The sequence below is a fragment of the Anomaloglossus baeobatrachus genome, chromosome 9, assembly GCF_048569485.1.
Source record: "Anomaloglossus baeobatrachus isolate aAnoBae1 chromosome 9, aAnoBae1.hap1, whole genome shotgun sequence".
Taxonomy (NCBI): Eukaryota; Metazoa; Chordata; class Amphibia; order Anura; family Aromobatidae; genus Anomaloglossus; species Anomaloglossus baeobatrachus.
Window position 1 is genome coordinate 125,850,231 of NC_134361.1, and position 18,281 is coordinate 125,868,511.

At 48.9% G+C, this 18,281-nt stretch overlaps 1 protein-coding gene across 2 annotated transcripts in view; it reads right to left on the bottom strand.

Moving 5' to 3' along the window:
- The window catches only part of LOC142251311 (relaxin receptor 1-like), a 1,991,578-nt gene that overhangs the window by 866,015 nt on the left and 1,107,282 nt on the right, over positions 1-18,281 (bottom strand). For both annotated transcript variants that reach the window (XM_075323995.1, XM_075323994.1), the window contains one exon: positions 17,295-17,369. In XM_075323995.1, coding sequence (XP_075180110.1) covers positions 17,295-17,369 — 75 coding nt within the window. The remainder of the gene's footprint in view (positions 1-17,294; positions 17,370-18,281) is intronic.

Here is an 18,281-nt window from a genome sequence, read left to right on the forward strand (position 1 = left end):
TATTTTAATTGTCACCACATTATTATTCACACCATTGCTTGACTGTTTGTTCATGATCTGGTAGAGCATTGACACTTCTTTATTCATTCTTGGCGTTACAAAAGTCTAAATTTTCAGTGGAGCATAGAGCAGGCAAAGCCCAAGGGAACGCAGACATGTTGTCTAGAACGCACTGTTTGGTAAGTCATTGTGTCCGACCCCACGGGCTCAAACAGAGGGGGGGGGGGTATGTGAGATGCCGAGGGGAGAAGTACTAGAGAACAGGTATGTTCCCCTCTGTTCATTTCATATGCCTCCATGTACTGATTGTGGAGCAGTCACCCCATGCAAATGGGGGGTCAAAAGCTGGGAAAGTCAGATCTGGCTCAGCAATAAGTTAGTCACTGAAGCCTGTTTATTTCATTGTAGTTTTAGGCTCGTTTTTTCCTGGAGTAATCAGTAGGAATGGCATTGGGACTGGTTGCTCCCTTCTCCACATTCAATCCAGGTTTTGATTCCTCACTGGATCAGCTGAAATAATCAGGAGGCATTCAGTACAAGGAGACTGCTGGGGAGAGCAGGACAGGCTCATGGCTGCTGGTGCTGAGACTCATTACTTCCGCTTGCTGTGCTGAGGAACCCACACAGTAAGAGAATACTGTTTTGTTTGTTACATAGGTTTATTTTATAGTTACCATTCTGTTGTTAGTGGCCAGATGGCCTTAGACATTTATTTTTCTGTTTTTGCATGTGTAACACTGAGAGATAAGTGTACACAATAAACACAGCAGTGGCTGTACCTGTGTGGAACCTGCCAATCTGCCGCTGTCATCTGTGAATCCATAGCCACTCGCTTGGACCAAAGCAAAGATCCCAGCTGAGCTACTGTATTTTTCGGACTATAAGACGCACTGGAGCATAAGACGCACCCTGGTTTTAGAGAAGGAAAATAGGAAAATAAAATTTTAAGCAAAAAATGTGGTCATGACACACTGTTATGGGGCGAGGATCTGCTGCTCACACTATTATGGGGGTAATGTCCCCAAATTCTCTACTAAGGTACCCCATCCTGGTAATGATCCTCCTGCCTTGTATATACAGTATTTGTCCCTCATCCTGTTATAGCCCCATCTTGCTATAGCCTGCCATCCTGGTATGTGCTCCCATCCTGCTATATACCTCATCCTGGTATATGGCCGCATCATGCTATGTACCCCATCCTGGCATATAGCCACATCCTGCTATTTACCACCATCCTGGTATGTGCTCCCATCCTGCTATATACGCCATCATCCTGCTATACACGCCAGACTCCTGCTATATACGCCATCATCCTGCTATATACGCCATCATCCTGCTCATATATCCCCATCCTGCTCATAGACCCCCATCCTGCTCATAGTGTGTCGCCCTGGGCAAGCCAGAGGACACGGGTCACACACCACCACACCTTACATCCCAGGTAGGAACACCTAAGCTAACCAGAAATCCTTGTTGCCTTCCTCCAGAGACTGATGATTCACACCAGGGGGTGGGCCAGGCGGTTGGCTCCGCCCACCGAGGAGGACACAGCTCTGGAGGCGGGAAAACCAGGCAGTTGAAGTCTAGCTGAGGGCTAGCGAGGAGCAGGAGTGAGGAGCTAAGTGAAGGAGTAACAAGCAGTGAAAGTAGCAAAGTGGTAAAGGAGGAAAGCAAGTGAGGTGACAGGAAAGAAAGAAAGCCTGAAGGGTCCAGCTGTGTGTAGGACCAGGTCAGCAAGGTCAGCAACGGCGGTGACTGTCTGGAGGGGGACCGTTTGGAAGTTCCTGGAAGGACCCCGTTGGCTGTGTGCCCGGCGGTCTGGAGCAGTGTTCCGAAGGACAGTCAGCACCAGGGCAGGGGCCTCTCGGACCCCGGCAAGGCTAGGAGTCGCCAAATTTGCCGAATCCGTCAGTGAAGGGGACGTAGATCCCCCAACAACCAAGTCCCGATTGAAGGCAACAGCCCAGCCAGTATAGAAGAGACACCGCCACCGCCAAGGCACCAGTTTCTTAGGGCCAGCGCCTGCGGGCAAAGTGCAGAGCTCCCCCAGTCCAGCTTGAAGCCGGGGAGCGGGTTACCGGTGGGGACCCATCGCAACCAACAAGTACACCAAGGTGCTAGGAAAAGGGACATCACCGTCACCTACCGGGAGAGCAAGTGCAGCCGTCCGTGGGACCGTCTATCCAGCCGTTTGGTTTACCGTAAAAACTGTGTCAACGTCTCAGGCTGAGTGAGTACCACAGTGCCGCAAGACACAGCGCTGCCCCCGCGTCCCTGCGCCCACCAGGCCCCGCACCTTCCAAACCATCACCGGGCCCCGGGATCACCAACCCCTACCCACGGAGGGGCAACACAACACCTGGCTGCTCCACACCACCATCCCCGGGATCCCCATACTGAGCAGCGGTGGTGCAATCACCACAACCGTGGGTGGCGTCACGGACAATAATCATCCCCCACACCCAACAACCCCCCTTTCACTCACGGGCGAGGAGTGCCGCTCGAGAAACCCCCGGGATCCGGCCCACCGCTCGAGCCACCACTGAGCAGCAGCTGCCGGACCCGAGCAGAAGGGGTGAGCGTAGTGTGCTGACACCCTCCTCCCCGCCCGCGACAATAGACCCCCATCCCGCTATATGTCCTGCATCCTGTGGCACACAAAAAAATAAACATTTATACTCCCCTATCCTCGCTCCACGCAGCATCACTCCTCCTCCTGTCTGTGTCAGCAGTGCTCTGTGTGTAGCCGGCCATGATCCCTGCAGCATCGCGATGTCCTCCTTTCTGTGCCGGCGTAAATGTGTGTGGACACGTGCGTACAGCGATGACGTCATCGCTGTGAGCACCGCTAGTCTCCACACAGCCGCGGCCGGCACAGACCGGAGGAGATCGCGGTGCTGCAAAGGAATGGTGAGTGCACTGATTCACTGCCCCCCGCTCTGATGATGATGCACGGGGAGCAGTGAATACAGCCGCACATGATCACTCCAGGCTGTAGTTGCCAGGGGTGGTCATGCGGCCAGCTGTTTAGTAAGCGTGCATCCCCCGCCCATCATCCCGCCCACCTGTCAGCGTCGTCTTCAGCGCTGAGAGATGGATGGGAGAATGGGCGTGCATATGTAATGAGCGGGTCCACGTGGTCACGGCAAGGCAATGCTGTAGCCTGCTCGTGCGCTTGATGACCCGCTCCACTGCAGCACCCTACATTCAGACTATAAGACGCACCCCCCACTTTCACCCAACATTTGGGGGAAAAAAAGTGCGTCTTACAGTCCGACAAATACGGTATATCCCCTGTCTCACATAATGATCAACCCCTTCTTAATAGCTGCGGTGTGAGGCAGAAAATTAAAAAAAAGTGTTTTCACCGCTGCAGTGATCTCCTGTCTCTCATGGCCACTGATCAGAAGTCTGCAGCTGAGCAGTGACTGCTGACTGACTGTAGAGGTCATATGACAAAATAATGTCACACGACTTCAAGGTAAGATCGAAGGAACTGCACTAATCTTTGAAGTAAGTATGCAGTTTGTTTTTTTTTTTTTTTATTCTGCTTCTCAGTGCAACTGTAAGTTGGTAAGTTGGTCACACTTAAGGGTACTTTACACGCTGCGATATCTGTATCGATATCGCTATCGAGCATACCCGCCCACATCAGTTGTGTGTCACGGGCAAATCGCTGCCCGTGTCGCACAACATCGCTTACACCTGTCACACGCACTTACCTGCCTAGCGACGTCGCTGTGACTGGCGAACCGCCTCCTTTCTAAGGGGGAAATTCATTCGGCGTCATAGCGACGTCACTAAGCGGCCACCCAATAGCAGAGGAGGGGCGGAGATGAGTGGGCTGAACATCCCGCCCACCTCCTTCCTTCCTCATTGCCGGAGGGACGCAGGTACGGTGAGGTTCCTCGTTCCTGCGGTGTCACACACAGCGATGTGTGCTGCCGCAGGAATGACAAACAACCTCGTTACTCACCAGACAACGATTTTTGGTGTTTGAACGACCTCTGCAAAACCAACGATTTTTACCACTTTTGTGATCGTTGAAGGTCGCTCGTACGTGTTAGACGCTGCGATGTCTCTAATGACGCCGGATGTGCCTCACGAACACTGTGACCCCGACGATAAATCGTTAGCGATGTCGCAGCGTGTAAAGTACCCTTTAGTGTCATATCTACTGACAACATTCAGCCCTGGACAGTGATAAAACAAAACTAGATTAATAGCTTCCTGGAAATCACAACTCTTGACCACAAAGAAAATAAACCCTTATCCCAGCAGAAGACTAAAACTCCAGACCAAAAGTCTCAAACACATGGGCTGCATGTGTTGCGGTTGAGGGCCAGACCACTGCAAGGGGGTGCTCGGATCTGGGTTCGTTACTGTGGCTGGAGTGGCAGCGGGACCCGGGCTCGTGCAGCCGTCCGTCCTCACAACCGTAGAAAGGGAAAGTTTCAGTGACACCACCCGTGGGTTGCGGTGAGAGTTGGTAGCACCGCCGTTGCCTGGATATGGGACGCCCAGGGCTGATGGAGCAGGGCAGCAGGATGGTATCCCCTCCACAGGTAGGGGAGGTGTTGTCCCGGGGCTCCAGTGAACAGGGAGATATGCTGCGGAGAGTGTCATGCAGGGCTGGACCGGGCAAGAATGGTGTACTCCAGTTCCAAGGAAAGTCACACAGAGTCCAGTAGTAAACGAAATTGCCAGTGACCGGTAACCTCCGGCAGTTGTATTCAGGTCCCACACCCTGGTACAGCAAACAGGGATCCCTTCCTCCTGCACTCAGTGTTTGTGTCTTCAACAGGACAACTCCGCTTGAATTGGTGGAAGTCCACTGCCGGTAACTTTTTGTATGTTGGGAGCTGTAGCCTGCGAAATCTGACTCTTGGGATCTCTGTGGGTTCTCGCAGATACCTTATCCCCGCGTTGGGCTTCCGTTTCGCTCTCTGGGCTTGCTGGTGGGACAAGACATAGAATCTTGTCCCCGGCTGGCTAATTGACAAGAGGCTTGAAACCTTCCTCACCCTAGGGTCCAGGCACACCAACTGTCCATGGCCTCCGGACCGAATTCCCGCTGTCGGCACCGGCGGGCTATAACCCTGCCTCGGTCCACTTAAGGTCTGCCGCGACCGGATCTCCATCGCCTGTGGTCCTGTTTGCCGTCTGCCACCTAGTTAGTAGTCCGGTAGTCCAGGGGCCACAACCCCTGACTCCGCTGTCATTCCACACTCCTCTCACTTCCACTTCACTCCAAACTAGACTAGACTAGACTAGACTCGACTGTTGTGTTCCCTCCCAGGACACCTCAAGACCCCTAGGTGGGCACTCCCATTTACCTGGTCCCGTCCACTGGTGTGTCCCTATTGTCATGGGGGGGTGACTAGGCTTTGCTGGCTGATGTTGTGTACCTGGGTGTGGGTTTGTGTTGGTATGCCAAGGAGGATGGAGTCCTGCACTTGGAAGATTTGTGCAGTCTCTGTGACAACCTGGTTTTTCCAGGGCGTCACACATGCGGCCCCTCGGGCTTCTTCTTGTGGCTTGTAGGCCAGTAAACCGCATGAGGATCAGTGCCGGGGGCCATAGTAGTCAGCGCTTTATTTCATTTGAATGAACTGCTGGTGCTTCACAGAACTTTCTGCAGCTATACATAAGGCAGCCACCGGCCAGTCACAGGCCAGCAGCTGATGTAGTGATATGACGTCAAGTGCTGGACTCTGGCAGTTCATTGAAATGAAACAAAGCACTGACTACTGTGGGCATTGGCCGCGATTGTCATGGAGTTCACTGGTCTGTGAGCCACAAGCAGCAGAAAAGAGGAAACCAAGGGATTAGAGGACAGGTGAGCACATTTATTTCTAATGTGAATATGAAGAACAGCATATAAGGAGAAATTACAACAGGATGGGACATTACTACAATGAAACCAGAAAGTGCACAATACTACAGGATGGTGATATTACTACAAGGAGACCAGGATGGGCATAATACTACAGGATGGGGACAAGGCTGGGACACATTACTACAGCATGTGGACAAGCCTGGGACACTTTACTACAGGATGGGGAAAAGGATAGGGCACATTATTACAAGATGATGGTCCCATGGGTAAATTACCACAAGATGTTGAACAAAATTACTATATGGTGCCAATTGTAAAACAATATTACTTACAAAAAGGGGATAAAATATATATATATAAAAAAAAAAAATTCTAAATAAAGCATGAACATTTTTTTTTACCATTAAAAATGCTTTGTTATAATAGTGTAGCGCCCCTGAGCCACTCAGGGCACTACAGGGAACTGCATCCTCTTGGGGATGCAGGACCTACCCCCTGGGACCTGGCTTACCAGTGTCAACACAACCAAAATCCTAGTTCTCCACTCCACACCAGGCATAGAGGATTAAGGGGATGGTCGCCATGGAAAGGAAAGAGTCCCTGGGATTAATCAGCCTGGTGAGAGGGGTCAGCAGTCAGTAGAGAGTCGAGAGAAGTGTGGCACACAGGAGAGGCGTGCGGACGTGCCTGAGCTGGGTTCATCCAATGGTGACCCCGGGGCACAGGAGAGAGGTCGCCAGGTCGGGTACCGGAGTTACCGCTGGGACCGGAGCTCGAACAGGACACAGGGCCCTAGATCAGGCGCCAGTTCTACATGGCTTGATAACTACCTGACCGGTGAGGACACCTTCACAGACTTCACCAAACCAAATAATCCAGGGGCATCAGCAATAAACTAGGATCGGGGTTTGGACACTTACCTCCTCACAGGGTCTGCACTACCCGCCGTACGGAGAAGTAGACTGTACCCCAAAAGGGACAGTTGGGCCCCAAAACGCTCCACGCTACCGGGACCCAACACACAGAGTGCCAGGGACAGAGCAACCTGGGTCACTACATTGGCACTGATACTCCAAAGGACCTGAACCAGGGCCGCCATCAGGGCATTACTACTGAGACTGGTGTAGGGGGCCTGGTGAAGAGGGGGGGCCCGGCTGAGCCAGGGACAATTACTTAGCTTTATTAAGCCTCAGGCCAGCCGGGCCCCCACCCCTCTTCACCGCCTCCCCCCCCAGTCACAGCCGCAGCAGAGGACCCTTGCAGTGTTGCTTTTGCCACTAGACATGTGGCTAATTTACATCACATGCAAATTAGCCAAGTGAGCTGGATAGACCGGGTATGCAGCTGCATACCCGGTATCTAGGGGGGGCTGGCAGTGCATCTGCCCCGGGCGCAACTGTGAGGGGGGCGCTGTTGGGCTGCCTGATGCGGCAGTGTGAAGTCTGCCCAGAGGCTGCGTTTGCGGCCCCGTAGTGGGAGCCAGTTATTCTCTGAGCGCGGCTTGGGCCCTTGCTCACTGGTCAGTAATGAAGGCAATCTGACCTTTTGTCCGGAGCTCAAGGCTTCGGGGGGCCCTGGTCAGATCGCCCTCCTCACACGCTGCGTGCTGGGCAGGGAGTGATTCTGCAGCTCCACACAGTCCGTGCAGGCAGCGGAACGCAGGAATCTCTCCTGTTTCCTGCCCGGCACTTTCTCTGTGATACACGCTGCTCGCCCTGATGACGTCAGTACTGCGCACGCGCGCGTGTGTGTCATTTCAAAAGTTCCTGCCCGGCCAGCAGAAACAGAAGTGGCACAGCTGGGGCCTTCATGGAGAGAAGCAGTGGCGGGGCCCCTAGGAGAACAGCATCGGTGCAGCCAGGGCCCGTACAAGAGGAGAAGCAGCTCGGCGGGGGGCCCATACAGAGGTGCCTGAGGAGGGAGAGGTGAGTGGTGACTAATAACCTGAGGAGGGGACAATGAGGAGGAGGAGGAGGGGGGTTTCTTGTGACTAATACTGGGGGTGTAGCAGTAACTTAGCTACCGGGGGGGCAGGGGGGCGGTCACCCCGAGCTGCTGCCTCCCAGGGCCATGTTAAAACAGGTTTTTTTGTTTTCTTTTAAATTCCCATTTCCTTTTGCCATCTAGCAAATCCGGTGTGTTTTTTTTCATGGGGGAGGGGAAAGGGGATTAAATACATGAGTGCTGCAGAGGCAGGAGGCTCTAATCTGCTCCCGTGCAGGACCTGCGATGATGTCATGCCCATGTCACCCCCATGTGGGAGGAGCCAGAAGATACTTGAGTAGCTGTAGTAGGTGAGGGCACATGACAGGTAATGAGTGAAGAGGAGGACATGGGGGGTGCTGAGTGTGACAAGAGAGGGGCCGAGTGTGACAAGAGAGGGGCCGAGTGTGACAAGAGAGGGGCCGAGTGTGACAAGAGAGGGGCCGAGTGTGACAAGAGAGGGGCCGAGTGTGACAAGAGAGGGGCCGAGTGTGACAAGAGAGGGGCCGAGTGTGACAAGAGAGGGGCCGAGTGTGACAAGAGAGGGGCCGAGTGTGACAAGAGAGGGGCCGAGTGTGACGGGCTCAGTGTGACAAGAGAGGGGCAGAGTGTGAGGGGCTCGGTGTGACAAGAGAGGTGCTGACTGAGGGGCAGAGTGTGACGGAGGGGGGCAGAGTGTGACGGAGGGGGGCAGAGTGTGACGGAGGGGGGCAGAGTGTGACGGAGGGGGGCAGAGTAGAGGGTGTATTATGGAGCAGGGAGGTGTAGAGCGTGTATCATGGAAATATGTTTTTCCAAGAGTAGTGGCGGACTGTGGAAGGATTGTGGGCTGTAGGTGGAGCTGGGGTGGAGCCTGGGTGGAGTCTCAAGGGGGCCCCATAATTTTGCTAGTATGGGGCCCTGAAATTCCTAGTGGCGGCCCTGACCTGAACCAGCAACCCATGGGTCCAAGTGAGTAGAGACTGTTAAAGACAACCTGGTGTGGTCTCCGTTATTACCCCTCATCATCTCCCAGGCATGGCCCTACCTGCGGAAGGCCTAACACCATTGCTGCAATCACCACCAGCTTCTGGGAGTACCCACATTTAGCAGCGGCGGTTCTCCATCCTTAACCACAACCCGCAGGTGGCGTCACATGACATTAACTCTTATCTCCCCTGTAAATAATCCCCTTTATAATAAGCACCCAGGGCACGGGACCGGGCAACAGCCACCACAGTGACATTCCCAATTATATATACTGCCCGGGTACCCCATTCCCTGGGCGATACAATAGCAACTAAAATAAACAAAAAAGTGCATATTATCGCCAGATTCGCAATGATTCAAGCTATAAAACCGTACCATAACCCTTAAATGAATGCCATTTAAATGTACAAAAAAAAGCGAAAAAGTAAAAAAAAAGTGATCCAATGGTTTATAGAAAAAAATGATATGGTAATACTAAAAATGTGACTGTGTCCTGCAAAGAATTTTGTTTTATATGTGCGACCAGGACCACATTTGGCACTAGGCACCCGCAATCCTGGAGCGGCGCGTTGCGGGAGCGGCACTTTCTGACAGCAAAAAAAAATGTAATATTTTTTTACATCCCCCCCTTCCATTAGACAGTTTAATGAATCCGCTGTTTTCAGAGGGGGGAGGAGGGGACATGCACCTCTATTTAAGATGCGAATACAAATAAATAAACTGCGGGCGCCGGGCATAAGGAGAAAGAATAATGCTATATACACAGGGGGATGGGGGTAAAGAAAGGCTGATACTAAAGACTGCAGAGGGGAGGGAAAGAGTAATGCTAGAGACTGCAGGGAAGAGGGATACAAAAGCTAATACTAGAGACTGCAGGGGGGAAGGAAAGAGGCTAATACTAGACACTGCAGGGGGGAAGGAAAGAGGCTAATACTAGAGACTGCAGGGGGGAGGGAAAGAGTAATACTAGAGACTGTAGGGAGGAGGGAGAGAGGCTAATACTAGAGACTGCCGGGGGAGGGAAAGAGGCTAATACTAGAGACTGCAGGGGGAGGGAAAGAGGCTAATACTAGAGACTGCAGGGGGGAGGGAAAGAGACTAATACTAAAGACTGCAGGGGGGAGGGAAAGAGGCTAATACTAGAGACTGCAGGGGGGAGGGAAAGAGACTAATACTAAAGACTGCAGGGGGGAGGGAAAGAGAGTAATACTAAAGATTGCAGTGAGGAGGGAAAGAAAGACTAATACTGGAGACTGGAGGGAAAGAAAGGCTAATACTAGAGACTGTGGGGGGAGGGAAAGAGGCTAATACTAGAGACTGAGAACACTTCCCAATAAATGAGCCATATGGTGTGCACACTGTTGGTATGTATGTACCCCGACAGGGTGCATGCACTACTCGCACAATACACAAAAACAGGAGATACAACGAGTATATATGCAATAAGAATAAACTTTATTGATATGAATAGGACATATGCAAGACAGCATGGACAATAAAAACAACTACCAATAAATAAAGGGGGGCACAAGGTATTAAGTGTATAAAAATTGTCATTGGTTATCAATGTATAAACATGGCGCAAGACAAAAAGATATAATAATATACTGGGACTCAGTCCGTATATATCTGTCACTGGTAGCCGTGGAAAAGGTAAGGCCAAAAAGGTGTAGAAGCACAAAACAGGACAGAAAGATGTAATACAATGGTACTCAGTCCGTACGTGTCCGTCTCTAATAGTCGTGGAATAGGTAAGACCAATCTAAAGAGTATACGTCGGCACAACACAGGACAGAAAAATATAATACACTAGGACACAGTCCATATGTGTCTGTCACTGGTAGCCGTGGGAAGGATAAGGCCAATCAAGTAAAGAATGTAGAGGCATAACACAAGACAGAAGGGTATAATATAATAGGACTCAGTCAGTATATGTCTGTCACTGGTAGCCGTGGGAGAGGTAAGACAGATCAAAAAAGTATATAGGCACAACACAGGAGAGAAGGATATAATAATATGATGAGACTCAGTCCATATATGTTTGTCACTGGTAGCCGTGGGAGAGGTAAGGCCACTCAAAACTGTATTAGAAAGACCCAAAGTAAAAGGATGTAATACAACAGGAATACCCCGGTCAATTTAAACAGTAAAAAAGAATTTTTAAGCAATAAAGTGCAAGCGCGTGCAACTATGCCGGGGTCCCGAAGGGCTCATACACAAGAAAATAAGGTCGTATAAAATACAGTATAGTTAATACAAGGACAACACCTAATACATAATCAATACAAAGTGCACATACCCACAAGGAACAGGATTACCACCAATGCGCATTTCACGAAGGTACTGTTGCTTTCTTAAGGAGGAAACCCTACTGGCAGTGTATACCCGGTGGATATAAATAGCCCCATAGTGATTAGCTATTACGATCAGGTGCACAGGCACAGGAAAAGGAAGGGGTATGGTATAACAAGTAAAAACGCCCACACATAATTCTGATAGGGTGTTTGTTAAGATGGATAAGGCCAAGCACCAATGAATGATAATAGAGAATCGCACAGAGAATAATGTATATAAACATTCATCAAAATAAAGTATATGCACCTTATCACAGTATAATATAATCATGGTGCTGCATTTATATAGTAAAAGGACAAGAGATGTAAGTGTCATGCAGAACGTAATGCAGGAAGTGCCCAGCAGTCTGGACGTCCCGCCCTCCGGCTGTGTGTGGAAGGAGCACGTGATGTCGGGGGCGTGGCCTGACTGGAGCAAGGAGCAGATGTGAGGCTGGAGAGCTCTCCTAAAAAGTGAAAAAATCCGAAGGCATCGAGTCTTTTAAAGCTTACCCAGCGGTGGGACCTGTCCTTTGGTGACCCCAGCATTGAGGGACCCTCTGTGCAGCAAGCCCTGGGGGTATCTGTGGGGAGGAGAAGTTGCGGCCTAGTCCACATGAGGAAGCCTCGGACTGGAGGAAAGCTCTGCCCAGACACAGAATAGCTCCCAGCAAACCTCCTCCCTCCCTCAGAGGTAAACAGAGCACTCTCCTGACCCCTCTCATCTCCCTGAACTGCCCAGGAGTCATTGTCTCAGGGATTTCTGCTAGTGAGAGCTGCTGCTGAGGCCATAGCACACAGGGCCTTATCACCTGCAGCACCGCAAACAATCCTCCCCCCCCTGTGGTGACTTATCTGCCGTATGTGACTGGGTCCAGGAGCTAGTGACTAGAGGCAGGGAAACGCTGTCCTGAACAGCTTGTTTGGGACACTGAGGAGCAGATATACAGGAATACACCCCCCCTTCTCCTCCTGGCAGCAGCTTAAACAAATATTAACCAGATAAGGTCCAGTACTCAGTGACTCTTAAGGCCCAGTCACACACAACGACTTACCAGCGATCCCGAAAACGATGCGACCTGATAGGGATCGCAGGTAAGTCGCTGGGAGGTCGCAGGTGAGATGTCACACAGTCAGATCTTACCAGCGATGCAGGAACAATACATGTCGCAGTAGCGACCTGTATAACGATCTCAGCAGTCACTGTGACCCTGTCACACAGCGTCAAACACAGCGATGTATCCTGCCCAGCAGGACGTCGCCTTTGCAGAAAATGACCTGCACCATTCAGCAACGACTAGCGATCTCACAGCAGGGGCCTGATCGCTGGTAAGTGTCACACATAATGAGATCGCTAACGGGATCGCTACTGCGTCACCAAAACGGTGACTCAGCTGTGATCTCGCTAGCAATCTCGTTATGTGTGACAGTACCTTTAAAGGGGACACACCTGATTATATTGTGAAGGGGAAACGACCTACATCCTAGCAAGTAGATCATAAGAAGAAGATATCCCCTTACATAGATCTCTTTACTGCTTGTCTCAGGAAGCCTAGTCACTGAACATACCCCCTGGGACACCAGGTTCATACATACACCAGAACCAAGCACCTAACTTAAACGGACTAGCAGGTACTGGGTCTTAGAGGAATGCAATAAATCAATCTCTCTGCTACCTGGGAGAACCCCAGCTCAACCTACAGATGAACAGGATAAAACATGGTTGTTTGGCCAGAAATCCGCATCAACAGAGGTATATCACGCATCCAAACCCCACAAGAAAGAGATGGACAAATTTGTTAACAAGCAACAGAAAAATAAACAGAGCAGAGCAAAGGAGGACAACATACACCTAACCACAATTCAGATGTCTCTGACACAGAAGCAGAACTGCTTGATAGCCCAGACAAGCCAATCTCCAGGGCATTTATTACCAGAATACTCAAAACAGCCTTAGCACCTCTGGCAAAATATCTTTCTGACATTAAAAGAGACATTCACCAACTGGGTAACAGAGTAGAGGAGCTGGAGCAGTCTCAGACGGACATCATATGCCATGCCCAAGAGCTGGAAGCCAACCTTCATGTACATGATGATCACATTTATAAAATATATGCCGCAATGGAAGACCTGGAAAACCGGAACAGACGCAACAATCTCCGGATACGGGGTCTTCCGGAAACGGTAATCGCGCAGGACATCTCTAAAACACTAACTGCCCTCTTCTCAAACTATTTGGATGCTGAAGAAAAACACCAGTTAATCATAGAGAGGGCACACAGAGCACTACGCCCAAAACCCAAACCCAACGATCCTCCCAGAGATGTTATCTGCCGAATTCTAGATTTCCGCCTTAAGGACAAAATCGTCCTAAAAGCCAGATCAGACCCTAACATCCAACATGAAGGATCTAACATTGCAATCTTCCAAGACATAGCCTCTTCTACATTAGCCAAGAGGCGCCTCCTTAAACTTCTCACGGACGAACTGAGGAAACAACAATTCCAATTCCGTTGGCTGTTCCCCTTCGGTATTTTGGTCTCGGCCAAGGGGAAGAAGTTCACTGCAAGATCTCCCAAGGACTTCTCCAACCTTTGCGCGGAACTGGACATCCCACCAGGATCTACTCCAGATCTGAATCTCCTCCAACCTGCTCTACATCTTCCACCACTCCCCACGCAGCAGCCATGGGAAATCGTGGAATATCCGAAAAGTCAATGCCCCAGACGAAGACCTACCAGGCAACCTCTGTCCGAAACCAGACACGAGGCTGTTTGATGAAAGGTGCCTGTTCCATCTGAATAAAGACTGCATATGTGATGAGACAAATTTGAATATTTGACTTGTTGTCTCTTGTTCTCTCCCTCTTATCATCCTACAGATTTAAAATGTTTTTCATTTAGGTTGAACTTCTGCATATATTGTTATAATTAATTATTGGGTTCTCCCTGGCAGACCAAAATCGTCCGCCTATTTGAATGAACCCCAAGAAATCCCCCATGGTTACGGTTCACAAGGACAAGACTGCTATCCACACCATTCTCCTCTCCTTCTATGTCACACCTTCCCCCCTCTATACCCCTTCTCTTAATACTCTCTCTTTTGCCTTTCTGTGTGTATCACTTTTACATTGGCTCGAGATCCAAGGTGGGAGTGGGTTGAGCTGGGCATCCACACAGTTTAACTATGGCTAAACAACACAACCTGCTGACACTCGCCTCTTACAATGTAAGAGGCCTTAACTCTCCCGTCAAGCGCTCACAAATTCTAGCCCACCTTAAAAAAGAAAAGATATACATACTTCTGCTACAAGAAATGCACTTAATGCTAGAGAAGTCACCGAACTTTGATAAAGCATTTTACAACACATGGTTCCACTCATACTCAACTACAAAAAAAGCCAGGGGAGTAGCCATTGCCTTCTCAAAACACACACCCTTTCAATTGCTGGATACCTTTTCAGACAATATGGGCCGATTTGTATTTATCAAAGGGAAAATAGCACATACACTAGTAACAATAGGAAATATCTACGCCCCGAACACTAAGCAGGATGTCTGGATATCGAAGGTTTTGAAGGAAGCTAAACATTTTATTGAGAGTACGTTCATCCTGGGAGGTGATATAAATGTGGCCCTTAATCTGGAACTTGATTCCTCCACAAACAGATCCTCTATTCCTAAAAAGGCGCTGATGCGTATACATAAATCCTTGCACTCGGCCCAACTGGTCGATGCCTGGAGACACCTCCACCCAACAGAAAGAGATTACTCTCATTACGCACCTGCACAAAATTCATATGGCCGAATTGACTACCTTTCTTAGCTCTTTTCATGATACAACATGCCAAACTTATTACTAGCGTCCACTCGGACCATTCTATCTTAAAACTGGGAATCACACTTGGGGAGAGGGTCCGGAACAGGACATGGAGATTGAATGAATCTCTCTTGTCTCAATCTCAGTATAAGACACGTGTTACGAAAGCCCTGAAAAATTACTTTGATATTAACACTCAAGATACAGTCCCTTTTCCTACAGTGTGGGAAGCGCACAAGGCAGTAATACGCGGAGAGTTTATCTCCATATCCTCGTTCTTAAATAAATCCAGAAAAGATGAGGTGGCATCATTGTATTCCGAGATACAAAAAATGGAACTGCAACATAAAACTTCTCAGTCACCAAACATCCTCAGTCCCTTAACACAATTAAGACAAAGGCTCAGAGATATTTTAAACAAACAGTCTGCAAAGTTCTACATGAACTGGAGGAATCGCCTCTTTGTACATGGAGACAAAGTATCTAAGCTTATGGTTTCCCTGATCAAAAAAAGGAAAGCACATACTTACATTTATTCTTTAAAAGATTCAAATAACAAAAAACTTGCAGACACTGAAGCTATTGCTGATGCCTTTAGCAAATATTTCTCCTCCTTGTATCACATTCGAGAGCATGAGACACCAGAACAAGCAGATAAAAGACAACGGGACATAATCTCTTTTCTGTCAGAACTACGTCTTCCAACGCTCAACACAACCCATACAACAAACCTGAACAGGCCATTTTCTATTGAGGAGCTCCAGTCGATCCTGTCAAAGTGCCCCACAGGGAAAAGCCCTGGCCCAGATGGCCTCCCGATCTCTTATTACAAGACCTTTAAAGAAACTCTACTCCCTCATCTCCTTCACCTCTTTAATGCTGTGCTACAGGGATCCCCTTTTCCAAAACAATCATTAGAAGCACATATTACCCTCATACATAAGGAAGGAAAAGATCCTGAAATCTGTAGCAACTACAGACCGATTTCACTGTTGAATAATGATTTGAAATTATTTGTGAGCCTTGTGGCACACCGTTTAAGTACCATTCTACCTACACTTATCTCGCCCGAACAAGTGGGTTTTGTGAAGGGAAGAGAGGGACGAGAACTCCATACGCATACTCCATCTAATGCAGCATGCCCTTATTCACCGCAGACCCTTAGTGCTATTAGGCACTGATGCGGAAAAGGCTTTTGACAGGATCGATTGGATATTCATGAGAGAAACACTACGGCGCTTCGCCTTTCCTACCCCATTCATAGAGGCAATTTTTCAGATGTATACACACCCGACAGCGCGTATTAGGATAAATGGGGATCTTTCTAGCCCATTCAACATTAACAATGGAACTCGGCAGGGCTGCCCGCTTTCTCCATCTCTGTTCATCTTAGTGATAGAGACCCTCATTCAACGAATCAGACAGCATCCGGACATAAAAGGGGCTTCCATAGCTGGAACTATACATAAAGCGGCAGCCTTCGCCGACGACCTTCTTCTCCTGTTGACGGAACCCCTCAAAGAATTTCCGGCTATCTTGGATATCTTCAAACATTTTGGCTCACTGTCAAATTTCAAAATTAATTTGGACAAATCGGAGGCTTTGGGTATACAGCTCCCTCAAGCAACAATGGATACCCTAAAAAATAAATACCCCTTTAAGTGGCCCCCCAAGTTTATTACCTACCTGGGAATAAAGATATGGCACATTGGCCTTCTTTAGTCTCTTTAAACTTTTTCCCGTTATTAAAATCTTCTTTAAAAGTAGTAAGTTAGTAGCCACAGGTACTGAACCTGTGAGCCATATTTGCTTCCCAAGACATTAGTTTGAGAACACAACAATGGACAATATGATGTGCCAGGATAGTGAAAGTATTAACACAAAATTGCCCATAAAATGATGCCTGCCTGACAGTATTGTTGATACATAACAACCTGGCAATGTGTTCAGTATTTCTCTCTATAGTAGGAATAATAACTTTTAGAATGTTCCAGATATAGTGCCCCTATTATACAATAAGATTGGTCCCACATTACTTTTCGCAATAAGAGGGACTTTCAGTTGAATTTCTATACAGTTTGAAATCTAGAGTATTATCCTGGACAAAAGTAATCCATGATTGATCAAATCCTCCAAGGCAGATGAGACAGCGAAAGATATCTGAAGCAATTTACTCTATCGAGGACAATTGTCTGCCATGGCATTGCAGAAAACATGAGATGCAGGAAAGGACTTACACATCATTTGTAACTCACTAGCCACACTGTAGCCACACTGGTCATTAACTATTGAAACAGTTTGTTTAAAAATCAAAAAATCAATAAATTGTAATGTTTACAATGGTCACTTACAGCCAGTTAAGACGAGGCATTTCTGCACATAAGGAATTCTTTGGAATCTCACTAATGGAATTGTTCAGCATGTACCTGATGGAGAACAATAAAATATTATATTAATAGTTGTGAGATTGTTAACTCATTGAAAAGTCCTATGAAAAATGTTAAAGAGAACCTGTCAGGTGCTATATGCACCCAGAACCACAAGCAGTTCTGGGTACATATTGCTAATCCCTGCCTAACCGTCCCTCTATGTAGTGGCATACATAAATAGATCTTTAGAAAAAGTTTTTCTAAGGATCTTTTATCATATGCTAATGAGTGAGGGCACTAGTCCCAAGGGCATTATATCCCCTGACTAGCCGCCCTCTTAGCATGCTAGCACGCTTACAGGGGTGTACTAACATGCTATTCAATACAGCATCACCAGCGGTGTCACGCATACCTGTGTTCATTGTGACTGTGTTTCTGAATGCTGGGGACTTCAAGTCATGCACAGTAGACCTCTCTGAAACTGGGACGAGTGCACCAGGCTTCATACTGCCCATGACCGGAAGTGCCCTGCATTCACAAGCACAGTCACAGCGAACACTGGTACACGCTGCAGCACAGATGATGCTGCATTGAATAGCATGTTAGTGTGCCGCCCCAGCGCCAACTGGGATGCTCGGATCCGGGGTGGTCATGGCTCAAGGGGTCCGGACTCGAGCTTAGCTAACACTCCGATTCTTGTAAAGGGGGTATTTACAGGGTAGAAGTTCGTGACGCTACCTGCGGGTTGCAGTAATGGGAGTACCGCCGCTGCTGGAGGGAGTACCGGGGCAGGTGGTGTGGGGAAGCAAGGTGTCAGTCCCTCCGCAGGTAGGGAAGGCCTCGGACTCTGGGGCTTTCTGTGGGTTGCTTGGGAGCGCTGGGTGCAGGGGAACAGAGTACTCACTGTCGGTAGTCATAGTGTTGGATTGACACCAGAATAATAAATGTAGATAAAGCAGAATGTCTGTG